Source organism: Natrix helvetica (assembly GCF_964273705.1).
Source record: "Natrix helvetica genome assembly, chromosome: 1".
Taxonomy (NCBI): Eukaryota; Metazoa; Chordata; class Lepidosauria; order Squamata; family Natricidae; genus Natrix; species Natrix helvetica.
In genome coordinates, this window is record NC_138548.1 from 374,451,317 (window position 1) to 374,469,271 (window position 17,955).

A 17,955-nucleotide genomic window follows, 5' to 3' on the forward strand; every position below is an offset into this window, starting at 1 on the left:
GATCCCTCTCACAGTCACTGCTACTGAGCCAAGTTTCACCTAATCTGTACCTGTGCATTCAGTAGAGACTTTACTTTCCTCCACATTGAATTTCATTTTCTTAGATAAGGCCCAGTGTTCAGGTCGGTAAGGTCTTGTGAATTTTGCAGACACTAGTATCTTCTGCAGTGTTTGGCTATTCTTGCCAGCTTGGTGTCATCTGCAAATTTGATTTCCTGGTCTAGATTCTTTATGAAGATGTTTTGCCACCTTCTTCAAGGGTCTCTCTGTCCCCCATGCCCACCTCACCACCCAGAAATCCCTGTGCCTGGAAGTTGGAAGAGCCCCAAGGAATGGAAAGGTCTTTATGGAAGGAACAATCAAATCTAAACAAACTCTTTCTTCGGTGGATTTATTTTTTGCAGGATTGGAGGGAGGGGCATCCTGGTGTCCATTGTTTCATACGTTGTCTGGGGAACCATATTTCTTTCCCCCTGATTTACACACCAGCACAATTTCACATCCGTTGTTGCTGTGCCAACCTCAGAGACCGCAACCAGAAAGAGAAATACCCAAACCACTAAAAAAAGGGGGATAGGGCAACGGGCGAAGAGAAACCACAGCTGTTCATCTTCAGAGCTTCCGAGAGCAGCTTCGTTTGACACCTTCCTGGAAGTTGAAGGCCCTCACATTGCTCCCATAGACACTAAGCCAACATAGGTGGGGAACAAACCCTGTCCTTTCCCCTGAACCTCTGTGGAGGTCTTGAGGGGCTTGGTCATATTCTGAGGCAGGTGATCTATTTATCTATCTATGAATCTATCTATGAATCTATCTATCTATCTATCTATCTATCTATCTATCTATCTATCTATCATCTATCTATCTATCTATCAATCATCTATCTATCTATCTATCTATCTATCTATCTATCTATCTATCATCCATCCATCCATCCATCATCTATCTATCTATCTATCTATCTATCTATCTATCTATCTATCTATCTATCTATCTATCTATCTATCTATCATCTATTCAAATGTGTACAAGATAGCAGGTATAAGTATAAACATGGACATGAACGAAGGAAATGAGTCGAAATCAATGGGGACAGAAGGACAGGGACGGTAAACACACTGGTGCACTTATCCCCCCCCCATTTACGGACCTCTTAGGAATGGGGTGAGGTCTACAGTAGAGAGTTTAAGGCTGTGATGGCTAACCTTTTCCAGACTGAGTGCCCAAAATGCCTGAACCCCCAAAATGCAATGTGCCCCTTCCGTGCATGCACCCCTGCACATGCCCCCATGTGCCCCACCCCATACATGCACACACAACCCCATTCTTGCTCCGCCCCTTGCACATGTGTGCATGACCCCATCCCGCATGCATACGTGACCCCCCTTGCACCTGCGCATGCACGCATGACTGCCCTGCATGCACCCCATCCCCCCATGCATGCACAGTAGAGACCCAAAGGCAGCTGGCCAGTGGGAGGCGTGAACGCATACGCCGTAGAGCTGAACTGGGGGAACGGCTTGTGTGCCATCAGAGAGGGGGCCATCATGGGTTTGAGGTTCAGGTTTTGGGGTTTGAGGATGTAACTATGCAGTCAGGTAGAGCATTCCAGGCGTTGGCCACTCTGTGGCTGAAGTCATATTTTCTGCCATCGAGGTTGGAGCAGTTTATCTTCAGTTTGTATCTCTCGTTTGCCCGAGTATTATTGAGGTTGAAGCTGAAGGAGTCGTTGACGGGTTGGACGTTGTAGCAGACAATTCTGTGTACGGTTCTTAGGTTCGGCCTCTATTCAGCAGAGGCGGGTCAGCCTCGTTTATCTCTCCCGCGGAGGAAGGAGGCCTTTCCCCTGTTCCCGGTCCGGAGGACGCTGTGGCCAGGATCCGCTGGCACAAACCGAGGCTGCTGCCAGAGAATCGAGGTGGGACGTGAAGGGCGGAGCGGGTGGAAGTGAAGGGCGGCAAGGACGCCAACGCTCCAGGGCTCCCGCTCCTTCCTCCGTGGCGTTGGGAAGTCCGTAGCGCGGTCTGGAAGGGAGGCAGCGGCGTAGCCCTCGGGACGCCCAGAAAGCGAGCCTCGATCCCGGAGACAGCGAGTGAAAGTGGCCCACTGGGACTTTGGGTCCCTCCTGAATCTTCAGCCTTTGGCGGCGTCGGGAGGGAGGGAGGGATGCCCGCAGCGTCCTCTCACTTTCCCTGCCTTTCTTCAGTCCTTTCTCTGGTTATAAATCCACGACCCAAGGGAGCTGAAAACTGAAACTACGAAAGAGGGTGGAAATACACACACATACACCCGCGCGCGCGCGCTCAACCTCCAGGGCTCCGGAAGACGAGAAAAGGGCGACGCTGTTTTGTCTCTCGCAAACTTTGCACCTCACCATAAGGCGAATATCCGCCCAGCTGAGCCGTCCTGGACAGACCTTGGTGATCCCGTCAATCGCTGGATACAAACTGATGGTTCCGGCGGCAGGTGCAAAAGGCCTCCCTGTTCTGGGGGCGGCGGGGGCGATGCCGCTGCCCGCGGGGCCCCTCCTGTTCCTCGCGGCGGCGCTGGGGACTTTCCTGCCAGGGGGCTTTTGTGGTGAGTTTCTGGGAGCGAAGAAGCGAGGGGGGGGGGCATTATCCTGGGTTGGGTCTTTCTCCCCCTCCTTCCCCAGAAGGAAACGGCTTCCTTCCTTCGCGCTACGCGGAACCTTCTTTAAAAACTTTGGGGCTCGATTTGTAATCCATTTCCTTTCGCATTAATGAGAAATTAGAGCGTCATTCAGAGTTCAGATAAGTTGCCTTCCTCTTCCTCCTTAACCCCCCCCCCCTTCACGGTCTTCCTGCTCCTGCTCCTTCTCTTCATCCTCCCCTTTCCCCCTGCTCCTGCTCCTCTTCTCCTTCTTCCCCTCCTCTTTCTCCTCCTCCTCCCACTCCCCCTTCCTGCTCCTCTTCCTTGTCCTCCTCCTCCTCCTCCTGCTACTCTTCCTCCCCCTCCCTGCTCCTGCTCCCCTTCTTCCTCCCCTGCTCCTGCTTCTCCTGCTGCTCTTTTCCTTCTTATCCCTCCTCCTCTTTCTGCTCCTGCTCCTCCCTCCCCCTCCCTACTCCTTCTTCTCTTGCTTTTCCTGCTCCTGCTCCTGCTCTTATCCCTTCCTCCTCCTCCAGTGCCTGCTCCTGCTCCAGCTCCTCTCCTCTCCCCTCCTCCTCCTCCTCTTCCTCCTCCTCCCCCCTCCTCCTCCTCCCCCCTCCTCCTTCTCCTCCTCACTCTCAAATGGTCCTGCCCTGCTCCCTGCCAGCAGACCTCACCCTGGCCTCCAAATGTTGCCTCTTTGGGGAGCAGCCATGTTTCCAACTCACTTGTTAACCTCCTTACAAATAGGGTCCCATTGATTCTCCCTGCCTTTGGCAAAACGGGTTGTGATCAGGATGAGCCCCACAAAAAGCCAGCTGGGATCTCCAAGGCCCACAGGAACTGTGGCAGCAACCTAGGCAGTTGTGGGCCTGTCCAGCTGTTTCCCAGGTCAGCCGAGGGCTGCTGGACCTTCCCAAGCAGAGCTGAAAAAAGGTGGTAGACCACTTTTGGGGGTGGGGGTAGCTAGATAACATTAAGATGTTGGTGGGGATAGACCTGCAGTGCAGACCCTCAAATTCTCCTCCTCTCCTTCTACCTTCTCCAGGCTCTCCCTCGCACTCCCTGAGCTACTTCTACTGGCAACTGCCAGAGCCCAGCCAGGGGCCGCCCCAGTTCTTCATTAGGGTCTACTTGGATGACCAGCCCATCGCTCGCTTTGACAGCCTCACCAGGAAGATGGAGCCTCTGGTGTCCTGGATGGAAGAGGTTGAGAAGGAGAGGTTCCTGGCCCCTGAGTGAGTCTTCAGGGCTGACCTGAAGAAGATATCAAAACAGGACCATCATGCTGGAGGTGAGCAGAGGCAGTGCCATCTTTGACTTCCAATGGCTGCCAAAAGTGTATTTTGTTTCCTTAAAAAAAAATACACACACCAAATACACCACTCACATTTCTCTCCCTCTTTCTCCTCCCTTAAGCTTTATATGCCTTGCTCCACCCCAAGGTTTAATTGAATCACCTGACTAGACTTTGCTCTTTGTGGAATTTTTTCATTCCACAAAGGACAAATCAGGTTTTGCTACCAAGGAGATAAGATAAGATAGTCCATTTAGCCCCAGTCCATTTAACCTTAACTCAGCTTTATGTATGTATTGATAATTTGCTATTTGTGCATTGACGTATTATTATTTAGCACATAGAAATGGTCATAACGTGCCAGCCTGCTTGCAAATCATGGCCATCCAAAGTCAAAATTCTTTTATTCTTTAGTTCTATCCAATCCTTCACCCATGTTATTGATACTGCTGATGCGTATAGATCCCAATTTGGTAATGCTAAACCTCCCCTCTCCTTGCTGTCTTGCATTGACTTTAGTTTAATCCTCGCTTTTCGTCCCTGCCAAATAAACCTAGCGGTTATTTTGTTTAATTCTTGAAAGAATTTTTTAGCCGGATTAATAGGTGCGGCTTGCAACAGGAATAAGATTCTTGGTAGAATATTCATTTTAATTGTCGCTATATGTCCCATGAGTGATAGTTGAATATTTTTCCAATTTTCTAACTCTTTCTTTATTTGTATCACTAATTTATTATAGTTATCATCTTTAATTGTAGAACATTTTGCCGACACCCAGATCCCCAAGTATTTCACTTTCTTATTTATTTGCATTCTAGTTGTTACTTCCAGTTCCTCTTCTTGCTTTTTTGTGATGTTCTTGGTTATCATTTTTGTTTTGTTTTTATTGATCTTTAATCCTGCCACTTCGCCATATTCTTCTAATTTTTGAATTAATTTACGATTGGATTCTACTGGGTCCTCTAGTATAAATATTAGGTCATCGGCATAGGCTTGGGCCTTATATTCTTCATTTTTGAGTCTAATCCTTTTATTCCCTGGTCCTTCTGAATTTCATTTAATAAAATTTCCAAAGTCAATATAAACAGCAAAAGAGAGGGGGGGCATCCCTGTCTGACTCCTTTTTTATTTCAATCTCTGTTAATTCTCCATTCATCAGAACTTTGGCTGTCTGATTGTTATAAAATCATTCTATCATTTTTATAATTTTTTCACCGAATTTCATCTCATCCAATATTGTTATTATAAATTTCCAGATTACGTTGTCAAATGCTTTTTGTGCATCAAGGAAAACCAGTACCATTTGTTTTTCTGGATGCGCCTCATAGTACTCTATTATCTAGGATGATTCTCGTATTATTTCTAATGTGTCTGTGGGGTAAAAATCCGTTTTGGTCTGGGTGTATTCGTTCATTTAAAACCTGTTTGATTCTTCCTGCCATAATTGCTGCAAATATTTTATAATTGGAGTTTAGTAATGAAATTGGCCTGTAGTTTTGAATTTCTTGTAGGCTGGTTTCTTCTTTTGGGATTAGCAATATTATTGCTTCTGTCCATGATTCCAGTATCTTGGCTTTTCCTAAAACTTCATTAAACATTTCCACCCCTAACTCTTCCAATATTATTTTATTATATTTGTATAGCTCCACCGGTATTCCATCTGGTCCTGGTGTTTTATTATTTTTCTGGTTTTTCAAGACTAGTTCCACTTCGGCTAACGTTATTGGCCTGTTTATCGCCTCCCTTTGCTCTTTTGAGATTGGTGTTATCTTTGCTGTATTTAAATAATGCTTTATTTTGTTTTCCTCCATACTATCTTGTGCGTATAGTTTTGTGAAGTATTTATGAATAATTTTCTTCTTTTCTTTTGCTTTGTATTGAATTCTTCCCTCATTATCTTTTAATTGATATATCATCCTTTTTTCTCTTTCATTCTTCAGTCTGTATGCCAGCCATCGTCCAGGTTTGTTGGCTTGTTCAAAGTAATTTTGTCTGGCTGCTTTAATTTTCTGATCTAATGCCTTTTGATTTATTAAGTTGAGCTTATGTTTGATTATCTCTCTTTTTTCTTTTTAAATTTTATTCTTTGGGTCTTTCTGGAGTTCATCTTCGGCTTCCATAAGTTCCTTTTGCATACATTCTTGTTGCTCTTTTTGTTTTCTAGTTTTTCTTGCCATGTAGGCAATCGTAAGGCCTCTTGTGTATGCTTTCATAGTGTCCCAGAGATTTTGAATTGAGGTATCTTCTTTTTTATTTATTCTAAAAAAATGTTTTAGTTCTTTCTCCAGCATCTGAGTGTATTCTGTTTCGTTTATAACATTTGAATTCATCATCCATCTTTTTCTTCTTCTTTGACCTTTCCATCTTAATTTTATTGGATTGTGATCTGCCCACTCATTTGCTTCTATTCCAATTTCATCTACTTGGTTGCATAGACCAGATGAAATCCAAGCCATGTCAATTCTTGATAGTGACTGATGAGGGTTCAAATAAAAGGTATATTGCTTTCTTGTTTTGTGCCTTTCTCTCCAAATATCGTGTAATTTGTATTCCATTGCCATCTCAAAAAAGGATTTGGGTAACGTATTTTTTTTCGTTTTATTTTTCTTTTTGCTTTCCTAGTCCATTTTTTAATCCACTATTGCATTATAATCCCCAATTAAGCAAATATTTTCATATTCTAATTCGTTTATTTTGTTGTGTAGTTTCCTATAGAATTCCTCTTGTTTCTGATTTGGTGCATATATGACTATTAGTATTATCGGTTTTTCTGTTGTCTCTAATTCAATCATTAGTATCCTGCCTTCTTCATCAGAGTAGACTTCTTTGGAATTTATTTTTTCCTTTATATAGGTTGCTATCCCTCTTTTTTTTCCCCTGCTAGTGCTGTGTATAATTTCCCTAGTTTTTTGTTTTCCAATAAGTTCTTATGCTCCCTTTTAATATGCACTTCCTGTATGCAGATTATATCTACCTTCAGTTTCTTAAGTTTGTTAAACATCTGCGCTCTTTTTTTTTGGTGCGTTCAATCCATTCAAGTTTGTTGAAATAATTGTTATTTCCTGGTCCATCTTTAGATGGTTTTTTTTTTTGTTGCTTCTAGTTTGTATCTGACTTTTCCCTCTCGCGCCCTCCTTTTCTGCTCTCTCTCTTTCTTGCCTCTGTTCTTCTTTCCTGTTTCTTTCTTTGTCTTCTGATGTTTCTTCCTCTTGGCCTCGACTTCCACTTTCTAGGTCCTCTTTACTTCCTTGTTCTTCTTCCCCTGTGCAGTATTTCTCATAGAATTCCTGCGCTTCTTCTATATTCTCTATCTTATACCTTTTTCCTTGCCAAGACACCAGTACCCCTTCTGGTATCAACCATTTGTACATTATTCTGTTTTTATTTAACTGGTTTGTTAAAAATTGGTATTGTCTACGTCGTTCACGAATTCTCTGTGGAATCTGTTTAAGCGTGATCAACTCTTTTCCCTGATATGTAATCGTCCCTTCTCTGGTTTTTTTGTATATTTCATCTCTGGTTGTTTTTTTTGGCAAATCTTACATGCACTTCTCTCGGGAGCCTGTGTCTTCTGGCGTAATTAGTATGCACTCATTAAGCTTCATCAATATCCCCTCTCAACTCTTGTTCTTTTCTCTGTAAAATTTCAGTAAAGATTTCATTCATTTTTCCTTTCAGGTCTTCCTCCTTCTCTTCCGGTATGTTTTGGAATCTTAAATAGAATGCAGCTCTTTCATTTTCAAGTCGCATTATTGATAACTCTAGTTCTTTATTCATTTTTTCCATCTTCTGATCTGTTTGTTCTATTTTTGTTTCGATGTTCTGGATTTTCTGTTCATTGATTGCTAAGGCATTCTGTATCTTTTCAATTTTGTCATCCACAGTTTTAATATTTCCTTTCAGTTCTCCCATTTCATTTTTCATTTCTTCATGATTCCTCCTTGTCTCTTCATGATTTGTAGCTGTCACTTCTTGGTTTTTCATAAGCATCTCTTGTATCATTTGAAGCATTAATTGCATACTTTGCATTGTTGGTGCTGGTCCTGTTGTTTCTGCCATCTTTCCGCCTTTCTCCAGTCCCAATGTGCTCTCAATTGATCTTTGATTTGAGGAGGGGGGTGTTGCCGAAGTCATATTAGGTGTGGTTTTTTTAATTAACTTTCCTGAAGTTGTCATTCTTATCCCCCTATTTATCCTTGTCCACAATTGCATATAAGTTCTACTTTACTTCTACTTTATCAGCAATATCAATGTTATCAATGCAGGCTGGCACACATTCCTATGGGATGATAAAAATAAAACGTACAAATACTTTCAAAATCATTTAATTAGAAGAGCGTTATTGCAAAAATGGCTCAAAATAAAAAAACCCACTATGTGAAAATTCCGAATTGGCTATCACCTACAGAAAGGACGACTCATCCAAATTTTATAGATTGGAACAAAATGCTAAGATATAGAGACTTAATTGATAGACAGGGAAACTTAAAAACAATTGAAGAATTGGCAGAATGGAACATGAAAGTTGACTGGGATTCAAAATCCTATATTTATATATATTGCTTTGTACAGTTCTTTTAATTCCATTTTTAACCTCCTCCATTCCAACTGTACATATTCAATTTTTATTGTATTTTGATATATTTTGCATGGACTGTACACCGCCCCGAGTCCCTTTTGGGAGAGGGGGCGGTCTAGAAGCATGAATAATAAATAAATACTGGCTAACTTACCTTCAAATCAAAACTAAATACAATAAAGATACCAAATTATATGACATTGAAACAGAACCACACGAATTGGATAGAATCATTCAAAGCCCAGATAGAAAAATGATAGGGAGAATATATAAATTTCTCCTGAAGTATAAAATGGAAGAGGAAATTGTGAAAGAACAAATGATAAAATGGGCGCAGAACTTTGGATATAATATTGAATTAGACAAATGGAAAAAAATTTGGGGAACAAACTTAAAAATGACACTCACAGTTCCATACAAGGAAAACCAGTACAAAATGTTTTATAGATGGCACCTGGCACCAACAAGGTTAGCTAAAATATCATCAAATACCTCCCCAAAATGTTGGAAATGCGAATCGATACACTGAACGTATTACCATTTATGGTGGACCTGTGAGGAGGCTAAAAAGTTTTGGTAAAAGATCAAAAATTGGCTGGAGGCAATAACGGGAGTTAAAATAGAATGGAAATCTTCTTATTTTGAATAATGTCTGCAAAATACAAAAAAGAAATCCAGTATTTAATACTACATATAATAATGGGGGCAAGGATTGCCTATGCCCAGAAATGGAAAAACAAACTAACTCCAAGTGAAGATGAAATAATAAGAAAGGTTATGGACTGTGCTGAAATGGACAAACTAACTAAAGAAATCCAGGGAAAAGAAGAATCAGAATTCTATCAGATATGGGATAAATGGTATAGGTGGATGGAGGAAGAAACAAGAATCAATGAAGGAATATAACAAAACTTAAAAATAATAGTTATGGGTAAAATAAGAAAGTTAAGAATGGTGAAACCCAAATAAAACATAATTGAATGGGAAAAAAATAATAAAAATAAAAATAAAAACTTAGTTAATTTTTGGTGATTAATAAGTAGAACGTTGTAGATGCTTATAGAATTTTTTTAAAAAAAATGTTTATTCATTAACAGATAACCCATCATGACAATAATAATGAAATAATAACTCTAACTGGTAAAAACAATTTGGATATAAACTATAATATGGGACCTGGGGAAAAGAGTTACTAATTTTATTAATTTTTCTTTTTTTTAGATTTTGTTATAAAGATGTAATCTCTCCTGGGTACTTATAAATTCTAGTAATAAATTTCTGTCTAGATTTATTATAATATAAATATAAATGATTCTAGACAAAAGCACGTTTAAACAAATATAGTTAAATGAGAATGACGGTATTTTGATGGTATAAAGATTTTGATTTAAAATGTACAATTCAATATGAATGAAATATAAAGAATGATTGTAGTAACGCACGAAATTTATTTGTAACCAATCAACATGCTTTCTGGAAGATTTAATGAAAAATGTTTTTGTGGTTTTTTTTTTTTGTTTAATTAAAAAATAAAAATAAATAAATAAATAAATAAAAATGAAACACTAAAAAAAAATGGTCATAACGTATTGTATCTATTGGTATGGAATTAAATTGTTTTGATAGGTAGGGAAAACAGCAACAGATCTTCTGTCTTCCTGCTCAGGAATGCCAGACTATTAAGGTGATGGACAAGACCCTGGTGTCAAGCTTTGAAGTGTGATCATTTTTTTACTGCTTCTCAGCTTGCCAACAAACTATGGGGGGGGGGAGAGGAATTGGAATGTGAGTTTTAAACATCAGGCAGGGAGTCCATGAGAACCAAGGTCACTGCAGCAGGTGTTGGCCAGACTTTCAAGACATCTTCTCATAACAATATTGTGACACTCAATTGGACAATGAGGCCGGAGGGAGGGAGGATTCTAAACTTTAATTATATTGAATTCCCCATGAATTAGCCAGGGTTGGTTTTGCTTTTATTCTGTGTCGAAATGATGTACTCAATCAAGTTTTACATTAAGAGATTGAATCATCTCGACAGTGCTTGCTGGGGTGGGTTCGTCCGTATAACCTTAACACCAGGTACCAATTTGGTATCTTGACACCAGGTACCAAATTGCTTAGGGATGTTTCTAGTGATGAGGAATATTATTGATAATACAAAGTCTTTCCATACCCTGTAACCTTTAACTGAACTGTGTTGTTATGACTATTGAAGAGGTATGTCCGATGTTTTTCTTAAAATTAAGATTGAAAAACGCTTAAGCTACTTGTGACTATGATTGCATTTCAAGTTGCCAACGAACTGGAGGGGAAGAGAAGGGTGAGATGCCAATTGTAGATGTAAGATTGTAGATGGGGATACAATCTTCAATCGTGAGAGCCAAGGACACTTCTGCAGGTGTCGGCCAAGACATAGACTGTTATCAAAACAACAGGCTGATTCCTGATTGGACCATGTGACCTTTTCCATGGGAGGAAGGGATGAAACTCATTTTAATTATGCAGGGTTGTGCAGGAAAATTTAGAGTTGGTTTTGTTTTCTTCTGTGCCGGAATGATGCACTCAATAAAGTTTTGCTTTGGGGATTTTAAAGTTCTTGAAGATGCCTCTTTTTATTGAGTCTGTTAGTCAGATGGTTGACACTTAATGATTGGTCTATAATTACTTCATGCAAATGGATGCTTTTCAGAATGGTATAAAAAAGGGTTTACTCTAAGCAGGTTATACCTATTTTGGAACTTGCTTCCTGGTAATCTTTTATTTACAAATAAAAGCCTTTTTTTCTTGCCGCCTATCTGGTGTGTTTTATTGAGCCCACACACCAGGTAAAAGGACTTTAGGTTTCTGGAACACAGGTAGACTTTACTTGTGTGTAGGGAGAGGAATTCTGGGCCCTTCTAATTCAACTGTTCCTGGTCTCTTTCAGTGCGTCACACCTGGCAGGTGGTTTTGGGCTGTGAGTTCAGAGAAGACAGGAGCAAAGGAGGGTTTTTGCACTATGGCTATGATGGGATGGACTTCATCAGCTTCCATAAGGAGACCCTCAGATGGGTGACAGCTCAGGCCCAGGCCCAGAAGGTCAAGGAGAAGTGGGAAAAGAATCCAGAGTGGTCGGAGATAATGAAAGCCTTCCTGGAGAAAACCTGCACTGAGTGGTTGCAGACATACCTGTTGTATAGAAAGGAGGTTCTGGAGATGATAGGTAAGTAGTGGTGAGGGAGGGTTTCCACTGTGCAATATTATTTATTTGTTTGTTTGTTTGTTTATTATATATTTAGTATAATTTATTAACTTTATATAGCCACCCAACAAACACACACAGAGTAGTGATTCTGGGTGTTGTAGAACATTTAACATCCACAGTTAAAAATGTTTAATCCCATCCCACCCTGTTGTGGTAACAACAGAATCAAAGGGAATGGATGGCTGTGAGAAGAGCCTGTTGGTCCAGGAAAGGACACAATTGGTGCACAACACACAGTTGTGCAAGGATCCTCCTAGCAACAATGACTACTTGTTTCTCAGGCAGGAGTAGTGAGTCCAGGAGAATCCCCAGATTATGCACTGATTCTGTCTGGGACGGTGAAAGCCCATCCATGATCACAGATGGTACTTCTCCAAAAACCAAGAAGCTATGGACACAAATCCACACCATTTGGTCAGGATCCAGTTTTACTATTGCTCCCCATCCAGAACTCAAAAAGCTCCAGGCGCATCCCAAAGATCATCTCTCCCAGCGGTTTCATTTAGATGTTGAACCGAAGCAGGCAAAGCATTACCCTTTGAAGGACCACACAAAGCAAGGGTCATTACTAATCAACACTGCTTGGAAATGGGCTTAAAGAAAGAAGGCAAAGCGGTGGCCCCCATTCCCCGTCCCTGAACCAGTTTCGCTTCTCATCCAAGGGATCTTGGATGAGACGCCAAACATCTTCAAAGAAAAACCAGGAAGCCCAGTTGCCTCTTGAAAAAGCACCTTTGGGAACAACCGTGACCTGGATGATTGAGAATCTCCCTAGAGCATCAAAGGTCAATGGTATCAAAAGCCTTCCTTTTTTCTGTAGGTTCCCTCTTCTCTCCCTATATTATGCTGTCCTACACAGCGAAGCTGGATGGCACAGTGACTTAGTGGTTAAAGATGCTGGGTTTCTCAGTTGGAAAGCTGACGGCCTTGGTTTGAGACTTGAGACAGGGTGAGCTCCAGGGGTGGAATTCTACCAGTTTGGACTGGTTTGGGCGAACTGGTAGTTCTGACAATCAGCTGGGAGAGAACCAGTTTGCTCCCATGATCAAGTGGGCCCGCCCGCCCACTCCTGCACTTTACTGACCTATAGCTGAGTCACGCGGCAGAGTGGGTTGCCCCACATCATCTGTTTTCCTCCCCAGCAGAATCACTGAACCAGTTGTTAAACCGGTAGGATCCCACCACTGGTGAGCTCCCATTACTTGTCCAACTCCTATGCATCTAGCAGTTCGAAAGCATGCAAATGCAAGTAGATAAATAGGTACCACTTTGATGGGAAGGTAACAGTGCTCCATGACATCATGCTGGTCACATGACGGTGGTGAGCACTACTCCTTTAGACAACAATGACTATCAGATTAAAATCTGCAGGGACTCCTTTACCTTTTTTTTACACAGCCAAGCCAACCTCCAAGCACTGGGCAGAAAAATGTTTGGTTGTATCAAATTACAGAAGAACAATAGGCAATAGGCAATCCTCTAGGCTCCCCAAAACAAGTTCTTCAAAGCTAACTGAGCAGGAGATTAAAGTTGAAAAATCCAGTTCTGGTTGCCTGAGAAAAGCTTGCAAAAGAGTAGAAATGTTAACTGCATTTGGGGCAGAACCAAAAGATGAATCTGGCCCTTATTTGCATTAGGGATAGCATGAAATGTTTGAATCAAAATTTAACCAAAGCAAGCATTAGCATTATTTGGATCAGACTAGGGACTTTACTCCAAATAAATATATAGCTTCGGTGCCCCATCTTTGAAGGTCCCATGGGTCCAGGAGATCAGAGGAAATAGTGGGTTGAGGATGGCCAAAGGAGGTCTTCCCACTTATTAAATCACTTGACAGAAACTCTAAAAATCCCAGCAACTCTGGTGTTGCTTCTTCTGCAGATGCCCCAGTGGGGAAGGTGACCCTCAAGGTGGTGGATGACAGCCTGGAGACCCTCATCTGCCAGGCCTTTGGCTTCTACCCCAAGGAGATCCAGGGCACCTGGAGGAGGGATGGAGAGGTCTGCCAAAATGAGACCCTCCAAAGGAACGTGTCCCCCAACTCAGATGGGACCTATTATGTCCAGCTCAGCATTGAGATCGACCCCATGGAGAGGGACCATTATCAGTGTCACCTGGAGCACGAGGGCTTGCAGGAACCCCTGGTTTTGGCTTTCCAGGAGGAAACAGGTGAGAGACAGGTAGAAGTATATTTTTTCACCAATATTGAAAAATGCAGGGAGAAGAAAGGTTTCTGCTGTCCCATCTCAAGTTTTCTGGTGGACAGCAGCAAATATATGGTCTATACCTGCATTTAGCAATGGGGGAGAAGCAATTTCTTGGGGAGCTGGGTGTGGAAACCTGAGGACAAAGGAATAAAGATGATTGACGTAATATAGAATAATGGAATACAGAGTTGGAAGACTTTGGAGGTCTTCCAGTCTAACTCCCTGCTCAAGCAGGAGACTCTTTAACCGTGATGGCGAATCTCTGGCACATGTGCCAGAGATAGCACACAGAGCCCTCTCTGTGGGCACGCGCATCATTGCCAGCTGCTCTTCTGGTTTCCAGCATGCACATGTGCACTGGCCAGCTGTCTTCATGGGTGGAAACCAAGCCATTTTCCAGGACATTTCTGGACTGTTTGCAGGCCGTTTTCTGGCGCTCCAGAAAGACTATTACAAAAACGGCCTGAAAATGGCCCCAAACAGCCCCCAAAACAGGCACGTTCGTGCTAGCCAGCTAGTCTTTAGGTTTCCGGTGTGTGCGCATGCATGTGTGTTCCGGTTTGAGCACTCGGTGCGGAAAAGGTTCACCATCACTGCCCTATAACATTCCAGGCAAATGGATCTCTAATCTCTTCTTAGAAACCTCCAGTAATGGAGAACCCACAACTTCTGTCTAATAGAAGTGATCCAGTAGGGTAGGTTAGCGTAGCGTAGGGTAGGGTAGCATGGGATAAAAACTTTATTGTCACTTTAAATGTATACTAATCAGCATACAGTGAAATCAAATTTCGTTGCATTCAGCTCTCAAAGGATAGCCACCTCCAATAGAGACTACATAAGCATGACCAAACAAAGTCTTATATCCAGATACACACACACATGACAAAGAAGGAACATCATAGTCTACTTCAAATGTATACCTATACATGGCAAAAATTTCACAAGACAATTTTACAAGAAAAATGTGACATAGGGAAGAAAGCTGTACATAATTGGTTAATCCTGCTAGAAATATTTCAAAACCTCCTCCCAGAAGGGAGCAACATAAAGAGACCATGAAGTGGGTGCGTGGGGTCTCTAACAATGCTTTGAGATCTAAGTGCATAGCGCTTATAAGCAGTATCCTGAATGACAGGACATGAGCTTTCTATGATCTTCTCTGCTGTCCTCATCACTCTCTGAATGGACTTTCTATCTGAGGCTCTGCTGCCACCAAACTAAACTGTGATGCAGTTTCTTAAAACACTCTCGGTAGCGCCTCTGTAAAGAGTGGCCAGGACAGAAAGAGAAAGATGTGCTCTCCTCATCTGACACAGGAAATGCAAATGCTGGCTTGCAAACTTCACTAAAGATAATGTACGATGAGACCAAGTCAGATTATTACTTATCTGCACCCCCAGATACTTAATATGGTTGACTACCTCCACAGCTGCAGCCTTGATGCAAAATGGAGTACGGCTGGCTCTTCCTAAGATAAAAATGTATCTCCTTTGTTTTATTTACATGTAGTACCAGGTTACTTTTATTGCAACCGTCCACCAAAGCTTTCACCTCCTCCCTAAAAGCAACTTCCTTGTCATCCTGGTTAAGATCCACTGCTGCCGTGTCATCTGCATACTTCATAATATGATTCGTAGCAGATTTGGCACAGCAGTTGTGGGTCATCAAGGTGAACAATAGAGGACTCAAGACAAAGCCCTGTGGGGAACCTGTACTCTAAGGAGATACAAGGCAAACTGGGCAATGGAGCATTAAAACCTAACAGGCTCAGTTTGTTCACCGAATGCTGAGGCATGATTGTGTAGAACACCGAACGAAAAAACCCAAATAGCATTCCCAGATGCGCAGTTTTCTCCTCCGTGTGTGCCAAGCTAAGTCGAAGCACATCATCTGTAGAGTGGTTTTTCAAATAAGCAAACAGTAACTGCCATCCTCCATACACTTTTGAATGTAAGCAGACATAATAGAAGTATATTCGTTCACATCAATATGTTGTCCACTCGTGGCAGCTTCTTTAAATATGTCCCAATTTGTGCACCCAAAACAGTCTTGCAGAGCTTCTATAGCTCCCGCCGGCCACACTCTCACCTGTTTCTTAGTTGGTATTTCTCTAATTAACAAATGCTTATATGCTGGCATAAGCACCATCGAGAGATGATCTGAAGAGCTGGGTAGGTTAGGATAGGATAGGATAGGATACAATAGGATACAATTGGACAGCGATGGCGAACCTTTTTTGGCTCGCGTGCCATAAGTGGGGGGAGTGCAGGGGGGTCGTGTGCAGGCATGCCACACCCATAATGCAATGCACATGAGCACACTACAGGTGTGACCCCTCCCATTTTTGCATGCTTATTTTTATTTTTATTTTTTAAATTTTTATTGTTTTAATTAAACAGAAAACACATACAAAAAACACTCTTCAATACATCTTCCAGCAAGCATGTCGATTGGTTACAATTAAATTCCGTGCATTACTACAATCATTCTTTATATTTCATTCAAATTGAATTGTACATTTTAAATCAAAAATCTTTATACCGTCAATATACCAACATTCTCATTTTACTATATTTGTTTGAAAGTACTTTAATCTAGAATCATTCATATTTATATTACCCAACGAATAAACATTTTAAAACCGACAACAATCTATAAGAGCTACCACATTCTACTTATTTATCGCCTAGGATTCTTATTTCTTTCCTCCATCCACCTATACCATTTTTCCCTATCTGATAGAATTCTGATTCTTCTTTTCCCTGGATTTCTTTAGTTAGTTTGTCCATTTCAGCACAGTCCATAACCTTTCTTATTATTTCATCTTCACTTGGAGTTAGTTTGTTTTTCCATTTCTGGGCAAAAGCAATCCTTGCCGCCGTAATTATATGTAGTATTAAATACTGGATTTCTTTTTTGTATTTTGCAGACATTATTCCTAATAAAAAAATTTCAGGTTTCCATTCTATTTTAACCCCTGTTATTGCCTCCAGCTAATTTTTGATCTTTTTTCAAAAAAATTTAGCCTCCTCACAGGTCCACCATAAATGGCAATACGTTCAGTGTAACGATTCGCATTTCCAACATTTTGGGGAGGTATTTGACGATATTTTAGCTAACCTTGTTGGTGCCAGGTGCCATCTATAAAACATTTTATACTGGTTTTCCTTGTATGCAACTGAGAGTGTCATTTTTAAGTTTGTTCCCCAAACTTTTTCCCGTTTGTCTAATTCAATATTATATCCAAAGTTCTGTGCCCATTTTATCATTTGTTCTTTCACAATTTCCTTTGCCATTTTATATTTCAGGAGAAATTTATATATTCTCCCTATCATTTTTCTATCTGGGCTTTGAATGATTTTATCCAATTCGTGTGATTCTGTTTCAATGTCATATAATTTGGTATCATTATTATATTTAGTTTTGATTTGAAGGTAGGTTAACCAGTCCACTTTCATGTTCTGTTCTGCCAATTGTTCAATTGTTTTTAAGTTTCCCTGTCTATCAATTAAGTCTCTATATCTTAGCATTTTGTTCAAATCTATAAAATTTGGATGAGTCGTCCTTTCTGTCAGTGATAGCCAATTCGGGATTTTCACGTAATGGATTTTTTTTATTTTGAGCCATTTTTGCAATAACGCTCTTCTAATTAAATGTTTTTGAAAGTATTTGTGCGTTTTATTTTTATCATCCCATAAGAATGTGTGCCAGCCTGCTTGCAAATCATGGCCTTCGAGGGTCAAAATTCTTTTATTCTTTAGCTCTATCCAATCCTTCACCCATGTTATTGATACTGCCGATGCGTATAAATCCCAATTTGGTAATGCCAAACCTCCCCTCTCTTTGCTGTCTTGCAATGACTTTAGTTTAATCCTCGCTTTTCGTCCCTGCCAAATAAACCTAGCGGTTATGTTATTTAATTCTTGAAAGAATTTTTTACCTGGATTAATAGGTGCTGCTTGCAACAGGAATAAAATTCTTGGTAAAATATTCATTTTGATTGTCGCTATGCGTCCCA

General features: G+C 41.1%; 1 protein-coding gene across 1 annotated transcript in view; it reads left to right on the top strand.

Moving 5' to 3' along the window:
* The window catches only part of LOC309383794 (major histocompatibility complex class I-related gene protein-like), a 78,362-nt gene that overhangs the window by 47,164 nt on the left and 13,243 nt on the right, over positions 1-17,955 (top strand). Inside the window, exon 4 of the mRNA XM_081936698.1 lies at positions 13,612-13,899. Within this exon, the coding sequence (XP_081792824.1) occupies positions 13,612-13,899 (288 nt within the window). The remainder of the gene's footprint in view (positions 1-13,611; positions 13,900-17,955) is intronic.